The sequence below is a fragment of the Macadamia integrifolia genome, chromosome 7 (genome assembly GCF_013358625.1).
Source record: "Macadamia integrifolia cultivar HAES 741 chromosome 7, SCU_Mint_v3, whole genome shotgun sequence".
NCBI classification, from domain to species: domain Eukaryota; kingdom Viridiplantae; phylum Streptophyta; class Magnoliopsida; order Proteales; family Proteaceae; genus Macadamia; species Macadamia integrifolia.
Genome location: NC_056563.1, coordinates 35,951,136 through 35,975,172, shown reverse-complemented (window position 1 = coordinate 35,975,172; position 24,037 = coordinate 35,951,136). Strand labels below are relative to the sequence as shown.

Genomic DNA, 24,037 nt, shown 5'->3' with positions numbered 1-24,037 from the left:
CTTCCACTTGGGTCAAAACTTGATATATGAATAGGGAAGTCTTGGGATCTATTTATTCAAAAAATTTAATCACTCTATTTAAAATGCCGTATGAAGGTAAAACATGTGCAGTTGATATGTAAAGTTATAGTCTATATAGGTTAAGACACCCTTCTCCAAAAAATTTCTAGTAGATTGGTTGGTGCATTCAAATTCCCAAAACCCAAACCTTTATAATGTGAGGGACGTCTAGGGTTGTAACCAGCCCAAGCTTTTAAGTATCTTAACAAATTCGTCGATACTAATTGATATATATCTTAGTGCCCCAAGATTTGATCACGGGACTTCGCTTCCTAAGGTGGAGTACCGTGCTCCTTCCAAGCCAATTGCGTTGACCCCTTTGGGCACTGCTTAAAACCATATTTCCGATATGATAACTAATACAAATACTTTAAATTTTACTGGGAAAGTGGTTCTTTATCGGGGAACACGGCTTATGTCTCTCGCTCCTCAAAGTGAAAGGCAAAAATATATTCACATAGGACAGAGACTTTTTCCAGCACTCCTGAGTAGATTTTTTTTTTTTTTTTTTTGTTAAATATTTGGCAAGAAGATAACTATCTGATTGTGTACCTCTACATCCAGACACAGAGGTGGCGAAAAAACCACCCAACCCCCCTTGTTGGATGCTTATATGCCTTTCCTAGTTGGACTCCACGCTGGTGCAGTGACCATGTAGCAATCCCAAACCGTTTACATTTGTATTCTCAGGCGAATAAAGAAATTAGGATAAGTGGACCGAAATATGATGGGCGCTACAGACTGCAATACCATGTCGAACGGGCTATGGGCCAAGAAAGCCGCATTTCTTACAGTTCTGATACCTCTGAATAGGATGGTTTTTTAGATATTTCATAATAATAATGAGTCAAAGTGCAAGTAGTGAGGTATTTACCCCACGGGGGTGGGGTATTCACGAAAAACGAGAGAGAGAGAGAGAGAGAGAGAGAGAGAGAGGAGCGTGAGGATCTTGTACAGAAGAGCCCTGAAAGACACACTCAACTGGGCTGTACATCGCCATCTATTTTATCAAGATGTAAGCATATACCCCTTTCGCCGTGTCTGATCTATTATGCTCTAAATTGTAGTTCCTTCCACCTGTTGAATCTGAATTCGAACAAAAATCTCTCTTGCACCTTCCAACATTAGATACTTGGATTCTCGGATCTTATCCGAAAATGGGTCTCTTTTTTCCCATCGTTGTTGTTCGTTTCCTTTGTATCTGCTGCTACAATTTTGCGTTCTTAATTGCAGATTTTTTTTTTCTCATCATCATTTTGAGGCCACGATGCTTTATTCCAATATTATAAGCATTTTGTTATATGAATTTGAATGAAAAACCTTGTTTGATGTGTAATTTTCTTATTTCAGGCATCCGACATGAGGGAGAAGTTTGAGGCCAACAAACATGTGGTTCGTTCTGTCGAAACTCCCCCCCCCCCAAAAAAAAAAAAAAAAAATTATTTGCTTTTGATTTTAAATGCATTTTCCCTATATGCATGGCATTCATTAGAGATATCCCCTTACTGGTCCAAATGAATGGTTGACAAGTATTGCTTCTATTCTCATTCCTGCGTGAGTGCGCCTCCATATACTCTAGGTTCCTTTAGTGTTGAATGTAGATGTGAGTGTAGGCTAGTTAGAGAACAACCATAGTGGATTGTTGTAGTTTTATGGTGTTATATCTATGTTGACCAGTTAAAACAATTAAAAGCTAGCTTTTCTTGGCTATTGTTGTTTTTGGATATTACTGGTTTTGCCTGTCACTATCTACATTTATTCCTGATTTATGGTGTGCTGAGTATATCTGTATCTAACATCTTTTGTTTGAATAACTGTCCATTTTTATCGCTTATTATCCGTGATTGGAATCCTAACGTATTTGATATGTTTCTTGATTTGACTATTTTGTTTCTGAAGCCAATTTACAGGATACTTAACTGTATTGATCTTCACATGGGCTTGAAGTCTTCCGTTACAAGTTAGCTACCTCATCAAACTTTCTCTCTCTCTCTCTCTCTCTCTCTCTGTAGGCAAGAAGAAAAATATTTCTTATTATGTATAAGAAAAGAAAGTATACTATCATCTGTAATAATTACAAGCATAGAAAGATCTAATGGTTTTAAAATGTCTCACTTAAGAGGAAGCTTTTCAATGTCCTTGAACTCCATGGAAGAAAATTCCCACTCTCAAGAATGTTCATAACTTCATATGTGTTCTAGTTTCTTGGGTATTCCTTTGAATCATCAAATGCCTGTCAGCTCCTATCACTCTATAATCCCTATGAGATAGACATAAGGATTGAAATGCCACAGAACTTCTGACTTATGGACTTTTATGGGGGAAAATTTGTCTTAGATCTGATGGTTCCTCTGTGTGTGTGTGTGTGTGCGTGCGCGTGCGTGTGCGTGCGTGCGTGTGCGTGTGTGTGCGTGTGTGTGTGTGTGCGTGTGTGTGCGTGTGCGTGTGTGTGTGTGTGTTTCGCTTGCACCAACTGACCCTCGTAATATCACCATAACTGCGTCAGGGTACCTCATTGTGAGAATTTATTCTTAGAGGTCTCATCACATTTTTTTTACATATAACATCAAGTAGCTAGAACATGTCCTCTCTTTTGCGGGGTAACTATCTCATTTCACTCTCATAATGGAATAAACTTGCTTATTACACTTTGAAAATATTTAGTTTTTTTTTTTAACGTAATAGATCAAATTTAGTATTTTTAGTTGTGAATGTTGTTGAAATCAAAGTAATCCTATTCTTATCAGGGTATGATGTTGGGTTTTTGTGACCTTTTATATCATTGGAAACTACAAATTTTTAAGACTTTTCATCTGTGACATGGGCTAAAGAGTAATCATGCGAATCACATTGTAGAATATACTTATCAGAAATTGTGGTCTATGCCACCATGTGCGCTTTGCTAAAATTAATGTCCTCAATTATTAGCTTACGTCTACTTTTGAATTGAGGCAGCTCCCATATGACTTGTTACATAGTTGAATTTTTTCAGGTTTCCTTGATTCAAAATCTAGCCCTATCAGAAACATATGCTGATGCTTTCTCCATAAAGTAAGAGACAAAGTAACATGTTGAACTCATAAAGATAAATGGTGCTTCTTGTTCTCACCAAAGGGGTGAACTCAAAAATTGTATCCTTCTTTTAATCGGCTCTTGTCTTGTTCCTAAAGGTTCTTTAAGTCAAGGGTAAAAAGGAATTTTTATCATTGTGTCATTATCTAGAGTTGTCATTGTCCTGCTCATTTTTCGAGTTCGTGTGATATGATAGGATTTTTCCCTTAGTATTGAGGCTTCTTATCCTACGTTAATCAAATATGTTAACTGTTTATATTTTACACATGTATATTCAATGCCTTCCTATATTAAATATCTCTTAATCCACATGATATGAAGTGTTTCGAACATTATGAGGCATGACGACTGGGCTTCACCTCCCTCTTCGCCCCTCCATTGTCTTATGTCTGAATTGCTCTTACGGGCATCCATAGAAGGCCTGGGTGCCAGCAATGATATTGTTTCTTGGAATGGTCCAAGTCAGCTTGGGACCTCATCGAACTCATGGCTCCGTCTTTCCTTGATGCAATTCAGTTTGGTTCAAGATCATATTCCTTGCCACAGATTCATTGTCTGGCGGGCCCTCTCCCATTGCCTCCTAACGCAGTCCTTCCTTATCCAGGGTCAGATTATTGCCTCCCCATCTTGCTGCGTTGTTGGAATGCTACTGAAGATGTTAATCTCTTATTCGGCTGCCACTTCTCCTCTTTGATTTGGAATGGTCTCCTTGTGAGATGCTAGCCCCGGAGACAAAGGATTTTTCCCTTTAACTGTGAATGGATTTGGGTGGAAATGACCTTTGCCGGTAATTCCATTTATGACAAGGTGGGTAACCTTGTTTTGGTGCTGCTATTTAGCACATCTGGATGGAGCGCAACCTCAGAAAATGTACCTCCAAATCTAGGTCTTTCAGGCAGATTTGGGACACTATACTCTTCGACATCAGAAACAAGCTTTCTGTGGCTCCCCCTCGGTGTGTTGACACCCCTAGGAATAAACTTATTGTTGCCTCCTGGGGCCTTCTCCTCTCATCTTAGTGAGAGGGGCTTTGTAATTGTTGTATTGTTCTGTTTTCTCTCCTATTTTTGGGAGTCTCTGTTTACTTTCTTCTTTTGTTATTGAATTTCTATTCACACCCCCCTCCCAAAAAAGAAAAAAGAAAAAAAAAACTTAAGGCTGGTAATGTGAAATTAGACCAAATTTTCCCGCCTCTGAAAATATATGTGGGCGAATCAGCTTGGATTGAAATTGCATCACGTTCTTAATCTATTTAAATGTTTAGTTAGGGGCAGGTTCTCTACACCCGTGGTTGTATCTCTACACCAGCATCCTAAGTTATGCCATGTAGCACATTGGATAAGGATGGAATTTTGTCGGCAGTAATACCTGAAGGTATCTTGTTCGAATGTCAAGCTTCAACTGAACAAGACTTTGCCATGGCAAAATGAAGTGGTGAAAAAATTCAAGACTATTGTTACAAAATTCCAAGTGTGGAGAGGGTTTGAATGGTGCATGGACATACATGGGGGGGGGGGTTAAATCTGAGTGGTGTGGCCAATCAACAACATTACCGAGATGCTTGAAATTGCCACATCACCTTCCAAGTGGCAAAAAATTGGGTGTTTGTAAGAGATATCCTCTACACCCACTGATGTAGAGAACCTTTTCACGTTGTAGAAGTATTGATATCATGAAACATCAAGATAAAGCAGGGAAATTTTAAAGAGGGGATATAAAAAAAGAGGAACATTTCAGAGAGTAAGAGATCAGAAGACATACTTTGATTTATTTTTGAACTTTTATCATTTGGGTAATGCTGAGGACATTAGGGGAGGTCATGTATGGATTGGGAGAAGAAGCATGGGGCTTGAAATGGTGAAAGGTCTGGTAACATACTGTCAATGATATCATGTATTTAGAAAGGAACAGCAGAACTTTTGACAACCATGTTGAATCAGCATATTGGGTGATGACTAAAGTTAAATAAATGATGAAGATGATATTTTGGGTTTCTAACTATAATGAATCTAGGGGCCAGCATGGGAAGATTTTTCTGTATCAGATATTTACTAGTGGTTGCTTGGGCATTAAATAGAAAATGTTGACAGAAATGACTTCGGACATCTCATGATGGCTTAATAGTAATTTCGTCTTACGTACATTCATAAAAGCATATTGATTTATTTTCTACATGCATTTTTTCCTTTTTTTTTTTTGGGGGGGGGGGGTGCAATCTACATGTATTCATTAACACTATCTATGAGTATACTTTTTGAGAAAGAAGCATTGGAAATTTGGTCAGATGAGGTTTTCTGCTTTTGCCAACAGAGTAGTGTGTTAGTTTTTGAGGCCAGGAAATAAGTATGGTGGGGGATTTTGAGACAGGTTTCACCAATACCATATCTGGCCCTATCAAAATATTGCACAACCCTATCCGTCCCGTCACTCTTGGGCTCACCAATTTCTTAAGGCTAGTGAGGTGGGGCTCCTCATTTTAAAATGCCTAATCCAATTCTAACATGATAAAGGTCATACCTGGCCTAAGATGTGGGGGCGGGGCAGGCCTTGGCTTCAGAGTTCAGTTAATCATTGAACTGGAATATTTTTGTTTCTGGAATTCTGATTTTTGAGATTACCAATTTTTTGTAAAATCCAGGAAGATCTCGATACAATTGACAGATTGATTGCTGATGGTGAAGCAAGGCATAATAAGTGGAGGCACCCTGATCCTTACATTGGTAAGTTCTGGGTGGAAGCTTACTTGTTCTCTTTGGTTATCCGGTTGGTATAGTCATGACTGTTAGTTGAGATATCATTCCCCTATTCTTTAGTTCCATTTTGCTTAAACCTTTTAGTAAAATATTTCTATTTTACACTCTTACAAATCCATGTAGCCGACACCATTTAGTTGGATGAGGCTGAGTTTTGTTGGAGTGGCATAGATTTTGTAGTTGTAATTATCTTGACATTCAATTGCTCCTCAATCATGCTGGGTTATTGTTTGGGAAATTGCTTCCTAATACAACTCCGCTTAACTAAGCCTTTTTTTATGTGATCTCGGGTTCCAAAATCCTTAAATTTGAATTGCTATGGGCCCACAAGTGACAAATAACTCAACTTGAGTTAGTGGTAGCAGTTTCTTAGATATTAGGAATGATTTAGGACCCTTTCGAAAAAGGTAAACAGTACTGAGAACAGGAGTGTAAATAAAATTTAAAGATGGACGATTCTGGAATTTAATTTCAGATTGGTTTCAAAACAAAAGCAAGTTTTTCATGAAGGGATTTTCTGATGTAAAATTTCAACAACGGAGTGAGTTATATTAGAAACCAGAATTATTCTTCTACCTCTCGTTAGAACTCCAATCAGCGGTAAATCCTGGTTTTCTTCAAATGAGAGATTTCTCATATGTGATCAATGATTAGAATGAAACTTTTGGCGAGGATTAGCAACTGATATCCCTCTTGAATGCAAGCAACAAACCCAAGAATCAACAAGCTAAATTTAAAAAAAGCTCCTGAAATCAGGTAGCGTGGTAACTATAGGTTCAGATTTGGTTTCAACGAGAGATCCCACAGCACCCTTTGAGTTTCAACATGAAACTCAGTTTGGTGGGTCACCTCTAGGAGAGGTGTCAATACCCCAAGCTGAAGGAAGAAAGGGAATGCAATGAAAGAGATCAACTTCAATTCTGTTGATCTGCTATTGTCGCCAGAAACAGGGCACCTCCAGTAAGAAAGAGAACAACCGGAAGAAAAGGGGAGGAGGAAATAAACAATGAGGAGAAAGCAGAGTATACTAATAGGAGCAAGAGAGATCGCACACGAGGGGATCAAATCAGATTTGAATCGATGCAGAAGAGGAGAAAGCCACATGACCAGCAGCCATACCACAGAAACTGTACGTTAAAATTTTCAATGCATTCAACTCTTTCTAATTGTTGGTTACACCATGTATTTAAAGACTTGTAACTAAAGCTAATCCTACATTCCTACCCAAACTCAATGAATGAAGTAGAGTTTGAGTCAAACACCATAACCCCGTCTCCTACAACTCTTATCAACATAATAAAAGGATAAAAGAAAATAACCTAAATATTCCTACGTGTAAAACTGCATCACTTTTCCCAGCTGAATGGTGTTGTGCACACTGATCCTGTTTCGCTATTCAACCTTATTTAAAGCTATTTTCATGTGGAGATTACTTAAAGATGATCATGATACTTTAATGAAAGAATGCTCTATCTTTTGACCAAGGCTTCCAATTGGATAGGAGCTTCGTCTTGAATCATCAGATGTTTATCAAAGACTAAACATATTTGTAAGTTCAGTTGGGAAGCCACTGAAAAATAAGAAAGCACTAAATTATGGGGACCATTATAAGTAATGCAATTACGTCAATCTCATATGCTTTCTTCATACCAATCCACTAAATGAAGTTGTAAATGATGCAAACATACTTACTAAGTGTATCCCGCTTATTATTAAAAATGAAAGCTAAAGATTTTCCATTCTATTAATCCTTTCTTTTTCAGATGTCCATCAACCAAACCAGAGGAAGTAAATTTGGGAAGTAGGAAGTTAAGATGTGGTAGAATCAGTGAAATATTATTGTTAAAACACAATTCTGGTCCACAAGGTATTTGAGGGCATTAGAGACTGTGAAGGCAACAGTGTAGCAACATTTTCAGGGTTCATTGGTATTGCGGATTCCGACACTGCGGATTTGACATCTGTTATATCATATCATCTTATTCAGATGACTCCATAAAATAATCATCTTCAATTGTTGAAGAAGATCGGATGAGTTCACAGCTGGCCTCCTTGGATCTTTCGTCCATGTAGGCTTTCTCATATCTGCAATGCTTTAGAGCAATGCCTTTCATGAAAACTCTTATTCCAATGGATGCCTGTCAGCTAATTTTTTTGTTAAGTCTAGCTTTGTTCCTCTGTTTCCGTCTTTAGAAGGGTTTGTGTTTGTTCCTGTATGAGTTTTCCAGTTTTCTTAGAAATAAAAGTTTGTTATTTATAAGAGAAGTAAAGCATTTTACTCATAAAATTAGATCTGAATAAATAATTTGTTGTGATAGGTACTTGAGGTAAGGCTTTGCAGACTGCTTAGGTCGATTTGGATTATTTTTTCCATCTGTCAACTTTGTATTCTTTTTTTTTTTTCCTTTGATTCTCAAACTTTCATGTGCTTCACTGTTCAAACTATTTGTGGAGTCAGATTCCAAAACTTCTTTATGCTTAGTACTGTGATGAAGTGTTCACCTTTATCAAGTCTTGTATTTGTGCAGTTTGATATTTATTTAATGCAGTTTTATATATATTTAACATCTTGATTTCTTGGTGTGCAGTTCCTTGGGCTCCTGGTGGTTCAAAATTTACACGAAACCCAGTACCGCCTTCTGGGGTAAGTTTGTATATTTTTTACACCACATTTTTTTTTTTAAAGGGGGAAAAACTTAATGCATTCTATCACTGTTTCAGTTACTTTTTGAGGACTTCATTTTACTTTCTTGGACATGATATTGATAGATAAGGCCATAAGGTTTTTTATTTTTGTGAGCAATCATATTTTGAGTTCCTGTGCTCTTCCCTCATATCATAATGGATGCATTCCTCAAGCTTTCCACTATACTCGGCACTTTCTGGAGTGAATTTAATACAATTGATTGTAAAATGAATATGCATCCAAACATCTGCTCTGAAGTTCTAGTGAAGTAATTAGTTGATCTCAAGGTTCTCTTTCCATCTTGCAAAATTTAGGAGAATGCATTGATAATATTGATTTTGTTTGCTAAAAGTGCTATTAGAGCTATTGATTCTAATTCCGTTGGATTTGTGCTTCCTTTAAATAGCTTTCTTTGACCTTCTCCCTTCAAACTATTGGCATCTTACGGGTCAAAGGACATTCTTGAGCTTATTTGTTCTGACTGTTTCCTACTATGCTCCATCTTTTTGGGTTATCATGCGACTTAATCTGCATATTGCTGAATAATGTTGCATTTTCAGGTCTTAGTGTAACTATTAGCTAGTGAAATTGTTCTTATGATGCTACTACTACTACAACAGTAACCTGGTTTGAAGCTAAGTGTTGGCGATCCCCTTGATGGTTTTGATTCAAATTTGAGTTTTCTTTATTTATGCAGATCGAGATAATTTATGACTATGGGCGAGAAGATAATGACTGAAACGGTGCATCCTTTTTTTTATGCAATAAATTGAGGATGAAGTCTCTAATCCATTTTAGGTGATTCAGTTGACTGTGTGCTATATGCGTATTTGTTTTAAGAACATGGCATGTTGAAATGACCTCTGCAGAACCAACTTATAATGGGAGCTTTTAAAATATCCTTGCATTTGGATGGATACATTTCTTTATTGCTCTTTGGTTGAAGTTTAGAGTGAATTAGGTGTATAAAAGTATCCAATCCCTGTAAGTGTCTGTGTGCTGGGAATTAGGGGTTGTTGCTCGACAGCCTGATTGATGATCAATATGGTTTTATCTCCTGGTTTATGAATGTGATACAGTAAAATCATTTTGATTATCTAGCCAAGTATCAAGCATTCTGTTGGTTTGTAGAAATCTTGCGTCGCAAAACATTATAAATTTTTGGATTTGCTATTACAAAATGCAATGATCTTGGCCATAGTTCAGCATTAGCCGATACAGCTTGGATCTGTAAAAATGATTTTATTAATATCCACTGAATTGACTATTCTCTTTACCTTCCATGCTTGCTTTTCCCACATCCTGTATGCATCTGGTGGATCCATTTGAGCTTTTTCTAACTGTGATATTAAAAGCTTGGGCTGCGAAAGTGGAATGCATCTTTATAGAAATCCAGAAAATATGTCTGATTTTGTTTCTTGAACTAAAGCCGCTTGGAACTTTTCATTGCATTTAACGACTTTAAAAGCTTTCTTTCTCTAACAATCAATTAGAGAAATACCAATCTTCATCTATAAATTGCAAAATGTCCTTGACTTTTTGGGATTCATTTCCTTGCTCAAAATGTCAAAAGAGGATGGAGAAGATTATGAAAGAACTTCACAGGCATCAGTAGCACCACCTTCCCAATGGCAACCCTTTCCTCTACTTTGCCCACCTGCTTCGTCTTCCTCACCATTGCTTATCTACTCCTGTGACTCGTTGCTTCCTTCGCTTGTCTTCCTACACATCTCGCATTTTTGCAAGAATGACATTGTTGCCAACCACATCATCTCTAATTCTCTATACCTAGATTGCACATCTGGTCAATATCAGAGAACAATCTATAGCACGAGGCTTCCGTTATTGTAAGGTTTAGGAGGGGCAAATGTATGTAGTCTTATCTCCTTATTTTTACCTCTGCTTCACAGAAGAGGCTCTTTCTAAATTTTATACATTTTAGATATATATATTTTTTTCGGAATCAAGGATGCCAAGGTAGCTCACCTTATTACTCTTGGGCTTGTCTTAATCCAATTGCTATCGAGGGGCTTAACCTAAGTACAGTAAAAAAGCGACCAAATGTATAATTGAGCTAAACTAATTATTCTACAGACCATGGCGTACGGTGCACAACGATTTGCATCAGATTCCGCCATGACAGATCCCCATTTTGGATATGTCAGTGCGGCTGAACCCTACGGTTTTTGGGACTGGATCGCTAGGATTTCAGAAATTAAAGGCCTTTTTGGTGGGGGGGTTTGGTGCTGATTCTAACCGATCCCTATCCGAATCTAAATCCACACAGACCGATTCCGAGTTTAAAATCCTTGTGAAGGACCGCAACATGACACCATTACCATACTCCCTTTACCAGCATAGGAATTGCGTGGTACAATCAAGGTTTTTAAATGCGGAATCGGGTATGTAAGCGGTTAGTGTCGATTTCCGATCCGAATTGGTCTGAAGAAGACCCTAGAATCGGCAGATCTGAGTCGATTCCCGATCCGATTCGTAGATTCTTGAAAGTTGAAATCCTGGGCAGAGAATCAAGGAGAGGAAGTGTGGATAATCAATCGGCAGTTAAACACAGGAGCGCATCTTAGGTTTATAAATCCTCCTCAGTCCTCACTCTCAATCGTCTCCGATTCTTTGTCGAGACTCCACCTTATAGTATCGCCTTTCTCCCTCTCTGGATTTCAAGGTATTGCATAATTTTTTTATTTTGAATTTTCTGTTTCTCTGTTTTGCTCTGTTGGATTTCTATTTGAGTTCACTACGGCATCCCTTTCTGCAATTCTTAATTATATTTTGGATTTCTGCTCGTTAAGTATTTGTTTCTGGCCTTGTCCCTCCACATTTTACCTATAATGTTACAGCTTTCTCTATTAATTGTAGGAATTTGAGTTGTAAGTCTGACTTTTAGTGGTTTAATTTTTCTTATAGGGATCTCTGAAGGTGATACCTGGTTCTGCTACCAAAACGCAGTTACAATGGTATGTTTTTGTGATAATTGATTTACTGTTACAATAGAGGTTACCATTGTGTTTGAATGCAGAGTAAACTCGTAAAAGCTTTGCCAGTTGCAATTTATGGGATGTTTTAGCTTTATTTGCTTACTGTGAAATTTTGTCTGCATTATGCTCCTAGGTGAGCAGCTATTGAAACTTGAATTAAAATAGTCTAGAAAATTCAAAAATTAGTTAAACTCACATCTGCTTGCTTTGTGGCTTGGAAGAATACTTAATGCCAGGCACCGGTAAGGTTGTAGGTGAAAGCAGTCTAATTGAATATCTAATAGATGTAATTGGAAGTGTCCAACCTGTGCACAAAAAAATCTTGAATATCTGTGCTGCATGGATTTTGAACTATGAAATCCAAAAACTTGACATCTTTGTTGAATGGATTTCATTCTAATTTGTCCCACTGAGACTTATGCATTTTGCACCCCACTGAAAATTGGTTTATGGGTAGTGTTGATATATGGGTGTCAAACTATTCTGCCTTTGGTTTTGGTGATTAAAGATTAAACTCACATTGAGATGATGATCCATGGGATTAGTAACATGTGTGTTAATGTGAAAGGATTTATACAATCCCTAGTGTTCAATTGGACTGTCATACTTCAGAGAAGAATTCAATTAGATCAAATGCGAGCCACTCCTTGAGAAATGAGCTAAGTGGTATGGTGGCTTGAGGAACATAATTCAACGGTTGAAGACTTCAAGACTTGGAAGCATCATGAAGAGTTCAAGCTCAATAGACATAGGATTTTGTGCTTAACTTGCGTTTTATTTTAATCCTATGTAATCTCTCTTCCTAGGCCTGAAAATCTCTCATTTAAGTCACGTAAGCCCCATTGGGACAAACCCACCCCCCGCCCCCCCATAATAGGACATTGAGTTTAGTTTGGTGCAACCTTATATTTTTTTTTTGAAGGTTTTAGGGAAGACCCATTCCTTTTTCAATTGAAGATAACCATTCATCCCAATGGGGCAAACAACCCCCCCCCCCCAACCCCCCCAAAAAATAAAATAAAAATAATAGGACGTTGACTCTAGTTTGGTGCAACCTCACATTTTTTTTCAAGGTTTTAGGGGAGACCGGTTCCTTTTTCAGTTGAAGATAACCATTCGTCCCAATGGGACGAACTCCCCATAATAGGAAGTTGACTCTAGTTTGGTGCAACCTTACATTTTTTTTTTCAAGGTTTTAGGGGAGACCGGTTCCTTTTTCAATTGAAGATAACCATTCGTCTTGTGAGAGAATGGAGATCTCATCAAGTTTACCATCAGTATAATAGACAGTTGATCTTCTCTAGCTTAAGAATTAGTTCTTCAATTAAAAAAAAAAATCAGTGATGCACCAATGCCTAATAGTATTTAAGAACAGTAGTCTACCAGCAGTGTAGAACATACAAATGTTTTATTCAAAACTAGAGGGAGTTGACTTTGTCTTGTTTTACTATTTAGTTGAGAAGGAAGAGGAACATTGATGGTGGGATGGGATATGGGGAGAGTGGGGAGGGAGATAGGGTGTGTTTGTCTCTTTGATTGAGTTATTGTGTGTATGAATTCAATCTGATTAGTAACCACATTGATCAAATGAAAGCTCAATGTCATTTGTTGACACTCTTAATTGAGGTAGAAGATTGTCTTATATATTTTTCATAAAATTTTCCATTTCATCCATTTTAATTTATTTTTGGATATTCATGTCATGCAATTACAGCCCCCTCCAAGAAGTACGAAGAGAAGCGTGCCTCTAGTAATAATATTTGAAGTAAAGCATTCATTTCATAGTTGTTACTTGGACATTTCAAGATTTGTCTTTTACTTTTGTGGCTATTACTACGATTTATTCTGGATTGAAATCAAATGGAACTAAAATTGGATGCATGCAAATCAAATGAAAGAAAGAATTTGGGGCAAGTAGAAAGATGGAAAAAAAATAAATTTCATTTCTTTTAAATAACTCTAAAAAAATAATACTGAAAGCCATTTAAAATTTCACTTTTGATGTAATAGATTCCAAATACCAAGTATCTATTTGTGTAAAGATGAAGGAATGATCTATTGCAAAGGATTTTAAGCATTTTCTGTGTAGCATTTATATAACTGAGTTCAACGGTTGCATTTTCTCAGTTATAATTGATAAAATATCTTAATTTGATTTTTCTCTTGGTTGTTGACTTGCAGTTTTTTGAAGGATATGGATACCATGGAGCATCATTTGAGCAGACATACCGTTGCTACCCTGCTTCTTTTATTGATAAGGTTGAAATGCCTTCTCAATGTGTTGCGCTTCTTTTATTTTACTATATGAGCATCAGAACATGTTGATGTCATTATTTCGGATATTTTTGTGTGGTGGTTATGTCTTGGTTCACCCTTCATCACGCTTTAGTTGGATTTACAACTTGCAATAATTACCTTCCTTTCTGAAGTTGGAAGATACAAAAACTTTCATGGGGAGGTAAATGTGAATTTACAACCCTTGAAATTTGGGACCTTCGCTGTCCTCCTAGATGTTATTGCCTATTAGTAGACTTTGCTAATAGAATCTCACACAAGATGAGGCAAGAGCCAAATGCATATCTAAAATGAATGTCTCGGAAAAGAGAGAGAGAGGGAGTTATGGCGTAGATTGCTAGTACTAACTGCTAAAGCAATGGTACCTATGAAGCCACTCTTTGATTAACGTAAAATTCCTGAAAGTACCTCCAAGGATGGAAATACGAAATTCTGTTGTACCTGAAATTATTACAATATTGCACTGCATCATGATACAACGGCAAGAAACTGGAATATTATTTCTTTTGGCAGACAAATAATGCTGATGATTATGCAATTTTAATTCTTTCCTTTTTCCCTGAAATTATACTCTTTTTATTTTCTTATCTTCTTCTTTTATTTATTTATTTCTCTTTTAAGTTCCTTTTACTTTTTCCTTATGTTAGCTTAGTAAGTTGATGATTCTAACATATTCCTAAATCCCTAGCTCTTGTCCTGGCTGCATTTAGAGCTCATAAGGTTGTTTCTTCCCCCCCCCCCTTCTCCCAGTAGAAGAAATTGCATTTCTAAAATGGAGAATCTTGTGGCTGGGGCTACAGGATCTGCAGATCAATCTGGGATGACGTATCCAGGATTCACATCTCGTAGAGAATCTGGAGTCTGAACTCTGGACACATACCGTATCTGGTCCACTTAGGAGTTATCCATAGCAAGAAAAATCAGCATGATCTTTGTAGGTTATACTGATGTGAATGGAAAGCAGTTCGACCTTGATCTCTATACATGAAACTAATCTGAAGACACATACAAGACTCTTTTCTTTATAAAATTGTTTAATCCAGGATACTATACTCATTCCAGTCTTTTGAGCAATTTCGTTTTTGTTTTCATTTCATTGCTTGTGATTGGGTTCACCTCATTGCTTGAGGTCCATTGCTAAGGGACAATACACATGAAGGTTTCTTATGTAAATTCCTTTCTGATATTACCCATGGATTTTTTGGAAAAATATATTTTTTGGGGAATACCTATGCATAAATCATTTATGCCTATGGAAAGTAAACCACTGTAATGTGGACCTGCTTCGACTACTTTATGTCAAACGTTTATGAACTGATGCAATTGTGTGTGACTGCGTCTGAATACTGGATGCTTTGGACTATAAAAAACTGTCATTGGAAGTGGAAGATAGCAATTTTTTTTTCTGATAGATGAAGATTAGTAAAAAAAAAAAAAAAAAATTGAAACTCTTGTACTCTTTCACTAGTGCAGTAATTAGATCATTGTCTCCTTCTTTTAATTAAACAGTAATTTTCTAGTCTTGGAGATTATTGAAATTGAAATTGACTGCCTCCAACTTGGAGCTAGTGATGGTCTCTTAAGTGAGGCCTTTTTCTATCCTGCAAAATTATTTTGTATTTTATTCGACATAGTGACAATGGTTTACTCACCCTATCATCTCGTGATATATCCAACATCTCTCTCTCTCTCTCTCTCTCTCTCTTCCCTGCCCTTTAATTATAATATAATATTTCCAAAGTATGCACTAATAACAAAATAATCACTTCTTTTCTAAAGGTTTTGTTGTGACCTTATTTATTTCTAATCTGTAATTAGTGATGGATAGAGAGGCAATGTACATATCTGTTCATACTTCATTCTGCCGCTTATAAGGTTTATCGTTTTTCTTTCGTTTATTTTCTACCATTGGAGAAAAGGTCTCTCTCTTCCCCCCCCCCCTCGGTCGTCCCCTTCCTTTCAGTTTTTTGCAAGTCTGTCGTCCTCTTATCTTTTCCTGTTTGGCATTCTAATTCTACTGTCTTCCTTATTTTTACTGCTGCAGCCTCAGTTGGAAGGTGGTGATAAGAGTAAGTTCACCTTTCTAATCAAGGTTTTTTTTTTTTTTTTTTAGTCAGTGTTCCATCACTTTTTCTGTGGATTTGTTTTGATTTTAATTTTTATTTGTTGTTTTAGTTATAATGCCTCCCTCAGCCCTTGACCACCTCGGTAAGTTGTTTTAAATTTATTGTCCTTATTCATTGTTGGTAAGGAATTCTTATATGGATGGTTGTGTTATAATCTTGTAATATTTTGTGTCTCCTTGTCAGCATGCAATTGTCTTTCTAGACCTATTAGCAAATTTGATACTAAAACTTCTCTCTGTAGCATCTCTTCATATTGATTATCCAATGTTGTTTGAGCTTCGTAATGCTGCTGCTGAGCGGGTTTCACATTGCGGTGTGCTGGAGTTCATTGCCGAAGAAGGAATGATCTACATGCCGTATTGGGTAGGAATCTTAGTATGCGTTTTTCTTTTCCTTCCCTTTTTGGTTACTGAGACCGAATGCCCTTCTAAGCATTGGAATTTAACTTTTTTCTTTTAATCTTTTATCTTCAGATGATGGAAAACATGCTGTTACAAGAGGGTGACACCGTGCGGGTGAAAAACGTGACTCTTCCAAAAGGAACATACGTAAAGTTGCAGCCTCACACAAAGGATTTCTTAGATATCTCCAACCCAAAAGCCATGTGAGTATATGATTTCCAATTTAATATTTACGCATTGTTTTTAGTCTCATCTGTATTTGATACCTTTTGAATAGTTAAAAGGAGTGCTTCTAGCTTGAATCCATCACATGCCAGTTAACGTTAAAGCACTATCTTCTGCCGATGATTCCATGCGTCTGTATTAGCTTCCAGGTGTTTGTTATCCATTGCAAAGACTGTAAAATCACTTCATGGTGCCTTTTTCAAGATATGTGAAACTTCTAAGGCACACATGCCTGTCTTCAGATGTTTGCTGTTGTGATTTCTTATGGGGAAAGGTAGTGGTTTATTCATTACGTTTCATCAATGATGTGGATAAATCTTAATGTCAATATTTTTTCCTTAAAAGAGGTTGGGATTTTTTCTTGGTTATCTGCCATGTGATGCAGGACACCAGTATATTGAAGTGGAGTACCATGGTGTGGTTTTTGGTGATACACCATAGCAGGTTGACAGAATGAGCTCGACACTGCTTTTTAGGTTCATTTGTTTGTTAGAGCCTTTGGTAGTTCTAGTTGGTTTTGGTGGTGGGAACCAATATTCAGGTTTTAAGTTAGCATCTTAAGTTGTTGAGGATATTATGCATAGTTGTCAAGGCATCGATTAGGCAACAAGGCCTGTTGGGATGGCAAGGCTTGAAGGTCGCCTTATTTTGGTGGATATGGCGCACACCTAAGCTGGCAAGGCGTTGTCTTGTGCACCTTGGTGAGGTTTTGACTTAAACGTGGCATCATATTCATCAACTTAAAGCATCTTTCTTATTTTTATTTATTTTTTGTGAATTAGATCATCGGTTTAGATGCTAGTCTAAAATCTACACCATATTAGAATTCACTGAGATACACTATCACTAGAAAACATTGTTTGATGATTGAAGAATGTTCGTTATCTTACCACAAATAGAAAATAGTATTTTATCTCCTATTTTTTATGAGGAGAATGAATCTTGTATTGAAGGATCAGCAAAAAAATCAGCCCAGAGGCCGGATCTCATGCAGGAATGATTTGGAATGTTAAAAAAAACCAAGAAGAGCAGTTGCTAGCTACAACATGATGCAGACAGTCAATCAATATAGTGTGATTGTCACTAACCTTAGATTGTTGCCCCTTAGAATTATATGAATACTTTCTGCTTGAGCTCCATCATGTACTATTTACACCTCAACAAAGTCAGGATTCTAGTCGAACAAAACAAATATGTCAAGCCAAGAGCATCTTTCTTCCTTTAGAAAATGGTGTTCCTAATTGATTGCATGTTGACTGGAAGCTCCCATGCATCTAAGCTCATGGATCTTTTCTAATCTCTTCCTCTTACATAATAAAAGTAAAAAAAACCTTTGTGAATATTATTTACCAAGATTCTTTACTTTCTTCCCCTCAGGATCTTACAAGAGTGTACATACTGTCTATTCCCCACCAGTTGAAATAATTTTAGTAGATTTTGATACTACTGTGTTCCTTATCCCACTATTCTTAAGTTATTGTTGACAATTTCTTGGTGATTTTCTTTTAAAGGTTAGGATTCTACTGTTGGGTCATTTCATTAGCAAGTGTGAGACAGTTGGAGTAATTACCTAAGTTTTCTTCATTCTGCAGCTTGGAGACTACATTGAGGAACTACTCCTGCTTGACCACCGGGGACAGTATCATGGTAGCCTATAACAATAAGAAGTATTACATAGATATCATAGAAACAAAGCCTTCTAATGCAATAACTATCATTGAGACAGATTGCGAGGTGGATTTTGCACCTCCTCTTGATTACAAGGAACCTGAAAGGCAGGCACCATCAGTGCCTATAAGCAAGGCACCTGCTCCAGGTTTGATCGATCATACTCCCTCTAGTATTTCATTGACTACCTTGCATATGTCTCATGTATGTCTAGTTCTTTGTGACTTGGTCTTCATGGTATAAAATAAAATTTGAAACACTTGGCCTATACATAGTTACCCTGATTTAAATATTGCTAATGGTGCTAGGTATGTTCATCCATTCAGAATTCCGTAATATGTTACAGGGAGAGGGATCGCTACGATGCCGGAGTGCAGTTTCCCACCAATAAGGGGGTGAGCAACAGAATCTTCCAATAGGATGGGTTTAATGAGAGAGTGTGGGGTCCACAGTCGAGATGTGAGAGGGTGTGCTCTGGCGTCGTGGCATTCTTTTTCCCTATGTAATATTATACATGATCAATTCTGAGTTGCCTTTGGCCAGAGACTGGGATACAGTATGGGTGTGATGCCTGCTGCCTGAGATGGGTTCTTCTTCTGCCCTACTTTTATGCTCTGTTGTCTGCTAACAAGGTACTTATTTGAATCATTCGATTGATTGCCATTTCTGTGATTAATATTTTCTCTTAATCTGGTCTGCTGCTCTATTTTATTAAATCTGATTTACAAAACCTGTGATACTCTGTTTGCATTGTTTTCCACCATCATAGTTTATTACCTGAAACAGATTTAGTTTTCTGTTAAGGGTGAGACTTTGGGGTTAAGACTACCAAGAAGGTGATTCGGTTGAAGTTTCATCCAGATCTGATTTCTAGATTGGGTTTAATTAGAAGTTATCTATCAAAATTTAATGTTTTTCTAATTACTTCATATCCAACCATCAGATGTGAATATAATTTGGGGTCTTGATTGATTGTGCTTACCTGGGGTGATATTCAATCCAAGTTTGAGTTTGATCCAATTCTCAGGTTTGATTTAATTTCAGATTTTATATTTGCTGGAAATTTGATTTCGGACTCAAACTGTTCTAATTTACTCTTAAACTTCCCAACCATTCTTTCTCATTCTGAAGGGTATTAGTACTTGTTGTGGATGATGGATTCCTACAGTTTGATCTTCATCTGAGAAGGTTGACTTGTTGACTTTTGGGGTTTACTGTTTTATTTGGTACCTGTTGCGAGATTAGGTTTAGTGGTTGTTATAGGTCTGGTCTAGCATTAGAGTGTGGTGATCATATTGGCATCAGATTTGTGAATGTTTGTGTAGAATTTCTTGGATTTGGCTATCTTGTGAGGATTCAAATTTGACTTAACATCCAGTTCTTTTGAGCCAAAATCAGATAATGCTCTTTTTTGCAGTTGAAGAGGTTGTGCCAGAACCAACATTTAACCCATTTTCTGGGGTGGGGAGACGCTTGGATGGCAAGTCATTGAAGCACCCTCCAGTTTCATCTCCTGCATCCAAAGACAAGCAGCCGGGGGGTGCCAATGATATGCCTTCAGCAGCTTCTACTTCACAAAGTACCCGTCAATCCCAGGGGAAGCTTGTGTTTGGGGCAACTGTGAACCGTGGTAAAAAAGAAACCCCAAATGTAAGTCTAATTGCAGTCAGATTTGAAAAGGATTTGCCAAGCTGGTATGTATGTATTTTCAATATGTGCATTGTTTCGTTTATCTAGCAGCAACCTGCAAAGGACTCGAAGCAAGAGGAGGCCCTAAAGAAAGAAGAGCCCAAGTTTCAAGCATTCACAGGGAAGAAGTACTCATTGAAGGGGTGAACTGATTCTCACTGGTTGACTGGTTAGTATAATTCACCCTGCATTTTACTCCGCTTTTTATCATGGATTAGGAAGCATGAAGAAGTGTATTTGACATTGTATTTTGTACTATAAACAAGATATGATGTATTCAGTAAAATGAAAAAATTATCCTGGTAAATGCTCCAGATGGAACTTAAATGCATCATGTGGAATTTACCAGGAGGAAAAATTAAATAAAATAAAAAAGAAAAATTGCTGTCATTTGATTGGGTTTTCTTACCGTGCTTCGTTAAACTATATAATATTATGGTTTAACCACATAATAATTAATCTCGTCCATAGAGTATAATGTTTGTGTCTCTAGGCTTCCTCATTTGGTGGCCCCTTAAGTATGATACATGATGCTATTTGTTAGTATTAGTTGAGAGATGGAATTAATAATATAATGAAAAATAAAGTTAAAAAAGTTGATGCCAGATCCTGCATCCATTGTTGGTCACTCAAAAGAACGAGCCGAAACAAAAGATTAAGTCTCTAACTAACCCTGATACCAAGTCCAAAGTATACCTCTCCACAACACATCCTGAAGCCCTCAAGGAAAAGCTGGAATTTCATGATTTAATCCACAATCAAAATGCCAAATAAATTTAGCATTTTGGTGCCATGAGAATACCGGTTCAGACATTGACCTATTCCTGCACTGACAGTCTTTAGTGTATGAAACAGTGAATCCATAAGAATCTCCTATACTTGTGATTACCACGAGAAGATGAAATCATTAACATCCAAAATAGCATCATTAACATCAATGATGCTATTATAATCTACATCATTTATGTGCTATCCCATATATTGATCAATCAGATATCCAATGCAATGAAGCAGTCATAAATTTTTCAGCCACCTAAAAAACTGTTCATGTGTTCGCACTTTTTCTATTTGATTCTGTTCTTGGCCTGTGGATTATGGATTTATTTGGATCACTATTTTTAGGATTTCAAGAGCTTGTAGAGATCCACTTAATCCTCGGTATAATCCTAGTCTCTCCTTTTTTACCCAACATGACCTTTTCACACGGCAAAACATGGGATAAAAATCCTCTGCAATTCCCATCTTATACAATTCTGTACAATACCCCCTATACCCCCTGCAGAGGTCGATAGGTGGACAATTTGAAATAGACGGCTCAGATGCTTTGTTGACTGAAGTTCCACCAAAACCGGTTAGAAGCAAATGAACCGATCTGTCCAATGAATCAAACCTGACCGGTTCAACCCTCCTGCTGGAAGCCACTCGCATGACACCATGTTTCTCACCCCTCTCTCTGTCTTTGCTCACGAAGGGGAAACTCCCGCTGGATCACCCATCTATCCCTTCTGTGTAAACAGCCATAGAACAAGAGACGTTTCCAATTTCTCCAACTCAGAAACCTCTTCTTCTTCTTCGTCCTCTTCCTCATCAGTTTAGGGTTTCGTTTTTCTCTCTCCCTCTGCAATTTCTGGTGCTTAGATCTTTGTCTGCTTCTCTTCTCTGGATGTTATTATATGGCAGTTAGCTCTTCGGGTCATGAGGTATCCAACCTCTGTCTAGGGAAGCCAGCATTGAGGTTGTATCGATCTCTGCTACCGTCGGCGAAGCTTTATCGGCATTGAAAAAGTCTGAAGAGAGCTATCTGAGCGTTTGGAGTTGTGATCACTCATCTAATGAGAAACCATATTTCGATGATTGTCGATGCGTTGGCAAGGTTTGCATGGTGGATGTTATTTGCTATCTCTGTGAGGAAGAGAACCTCTCTTGTCCATCGTCTACGCTTAAATTTCTGTGCTTCTTCCCAAGACTTTTGGTTTTGTGAGGCATGCAAAGTCACACTCAAGGTTCGAATTTTGAGATTTTTTTTTTTAAGAAGAAGTAGAAGGCATGCAGAGTCGCACTCAAGGTTCGAATTTTGAGATTTTTTTTTTTTTTTCTTGCAGAGAGCAAAAAACAAAACTGTAAACTGAGGAGGAAGAAGAAGAAGAAATAGTCCAGTTTGATCCGTTGGACAGATCGGTTTGCTTACTTCAAACCAGTTTTGGCGGAGCTTCAATCAACAAAGCATCTGAGCTGTCTATTTCAAATTATCCACGTGTTGACCTCTGCCGGAGGTATTGTACAAAATTGTATGAGATGGGAATTTCAGAAGATTTTTATCCACATGGTGTCAGCCCTATTGATACTCTCTAGTCTTGCCGGGCTTAAAAAAATTGTCGCCGCCTCTTATTTTTTGGGTAAGGCAAATGGTTGGATTAATTATTTTGGGTAAGGCAAATGATTGGAGTAAAGTTTTTTTCCTTTTTTGGTAAACATTGATTGGATTAAAGTTAATGCCCATTTATTGATGCAATTTTAGGGTATTGTTTAAAAGAAAACATCAAACATACGATTGTTGCGCAGTACACAACTCTTGTCATTTAATTGCAGTCAACCAACCGAATTTTCCTTCAAAACCGCTGCTTTTGTAATCTGTAGTTAAAAAATGACAAATGGGAGCCAAGGTATGGTTTGAGTTAAAAAAAAAAAAAGTGTTGGCCAAGTGGTAAAATAAAGTGTAGGAATTTCAGTGAAAAAAAGAAGGGATTTATCAATTCATATAGTTAAAATTGCCACATCATCCTTCCAAATGGCAAAACTTTGTGCCGTACTAGTGAACTTAAGACCACTCTGAAGTGTGCCGTATTGGTAGTGGGCTAAATGAGGTACCCCTTGGGGATAATACCCTCAGATCTTGCCAGATTAGAAAACAAGAAGAGCCTAAAACAAGAGCCTTGACGATATTCCATCAACTTAGATTTTCACGTGACATTAAAAAAAGATTGGATTTTCATGCTTACACATGGAAAAGCTTGGTCTGTTCTTGAAATGTTTGGCCTTACTTCATAACGTTATGGGTCCAGAGTGATAGCTAGCTGACGCATGGTGATGTAATTTGACCAATTGTGCTCTTTGAAGTATGATAGCGTTGCTACCCACCCATAGAGTTTGAAGTGTTATCATGGTTCAAGGAAGCAGAGTTGACAATGGGATCGGCTTTCCCAGATTTCAATTCTGATGCAGTTGGAACCGGCCTAAATTCCTGGTCCCAATTGGTTGGAATTGGGGTTAGGAGAGGCCAATCTGCTCCTGATTCCTAGAACAGAGAGAGAGAGAGGCTCCATTTTCTTGATGATTAGAAGGGGAATGCTCAGATTGAGGAGAGAATGACAAATAAGGTTGGAGGGAAAGGTGAGAGTGTTAAAGGAGATGAAGAAACCTGAATAGTCAAAAAGGTCTCAAACATGAAAAACTCACTCGCACTTTCTATCTATTTCCTCGTATGTATGCGGCAATTGCGGATTTTGAAGAGAATTTTTAGAGGCATATAAGAATGAGAAGCTGAGACAAAGCCCACCTCTTTCCTCCACCTCTTTTGATTGCTTAGTTACTTGACTTGGACCATATCATAACAAAATCCCAAGAAAGGGGCCAAGGGAAGTGTGAGAAGAAAGAAACAAGAGTTTAGGCTTTAGCAGATAAACTTGAAGGAGCTGTTGATTCTAAGTTCTAATTTTTTTTCCCAATGAGGGTAAATCGTGTTATTTCATAAAACATTGCATTAAATGACCTTCAACATTTGAAAAAACCTTTCTTACCCTTGTATTAAAAAATTAAATACTATATTAAATAATTTTTAGAAGTAAAACAAAGGGTACTTAGAAAAAGTTAATTATAAGGCATAACTCTTATAGATTACTGCCATCCCTTCAATGATGCCTATAGGTTATCACACAACAGTGGCTGGTATTTCGACCATTTTATGGCCATTGATGATTGTGGTTTTGAAGTGAAGGAAACTTTTCTCCAGACATTTATGAATTTGCACTTTGAAATCAGGAGGAAGTTTATCAAGGGCCACCATTCT

General features: G+C 37.4%; 2 protein-coding genes across 6 annotated transcripts; both read left to right on the top strand.

The window, feature by feature from the left end:
* Nucleotides 1–83: 83 nt before the first annotated feature.
* On the top strand, nt 84–9,676 carry LOC122084963 (NADH dehydrogenase [ubiquinone] 1 beta subcomplex subunit 9-like). Its single transcript, XM_042653372.1, has 6 exons — nt 84–96; nt 927–1,075; nt 1,411–1,452; nt 5,771–5,852; nt 8,474–8,529; nt 9,269–9,676. The coding sequence occupies exons 1-6, from the start codon at nt 84–86 to the stop codon at nt 9,308–9,310; spliced, it is 384 nt and encodes a 127-aa protein (XP_042509306.1). The 3' UTR covers nt 9,311–9,676.
* Nucleotides 9,677–10,999: 1,323 nt separating this feature from the next.
* Nucleotides 11,000–22,483, top strand: LOC122085178 (ubiquitin fusion degradation protein 1 homolog). 5 transcript variants are annotated; one of them, XR_006142035.1, is made up of 12 exons: nt 11,000–11,254; nt 11,497–11,546; nt 13,749–13,826; nt 15,907–15,931; nt 16,038–16,070; nt 16,230–16,351; nt 16,462–16,592; nt 18,207–18,430; nt 19,700–19,932; nt 20,020–20,140; nt 21,652–21,974; nt 22,074–22,483. XR_006142035.1 is itself a non-coding variant. In XM_042653640.1 (11 exons), exons 2-10 carry the CDS (start codon nt 11,544–11,546, stop codon nt 20,116–20,118), a joined length of 948 nt encoding a protein of 315 aa, XP_042509574.1. In that variant the 5' UTR covers nt 11,002–11,254; nt 11,497–11,543; the 3' UTR covers nt 20,119–20,140; nt 22,074–22,483. The 5 variants fall into 5 exon arrangements, 3 of the variants coding, with proteins under 3 accessions (XP_042509574.1, XP_042509576.1, XP_042509575.1); XR_006142036.1 differs by having other exon boundaries at nt 11,010–11,254; nt 20,023–20,140; XM_042653640.1 differs by lacking the exon at nt 21,652–21,974 and having other exon boundaries at nt 11,002–11,254.
* The last annotated feature ends 1,554 nt before the right edge of the window (nt 22,484–24,037 follow it).

Coding starts and splice junctions, on each gene's coding strand:
- LOC122084963 (XM_042653372.1), top strand. Junction 1,076..1,410: donor GCCATCTATTTTATCAAGAT/GTAAGCATATAC, acceptor TTCTTATTTCAG/GCATCCGACATGAGGGAGAA. Junction 5,853..8,473: donor GCACCCTGATCCTTACATTG/GTAAGTTCTGGG, acceptor CTTGGTGTGCAG/TTCCTTGGGCTCCTGGTGGT.
- LOC122085178 (XM_042653640.1), top strand. Junction 16,593..18,206: donor ATCTCCAACCCAAAAGCCAT/GTGAGTATATGA, acceptor TTCATTCTGCAG/CTTGGAGACTACATTGAGGA. Junction 18,431..19,699: donor AAGCAAGGCACCTGCTCCAG/GTTTGATCGATC, acceptor TCTTTTTTGCAG/TTGAAGAGGTTGTGCCAGAA.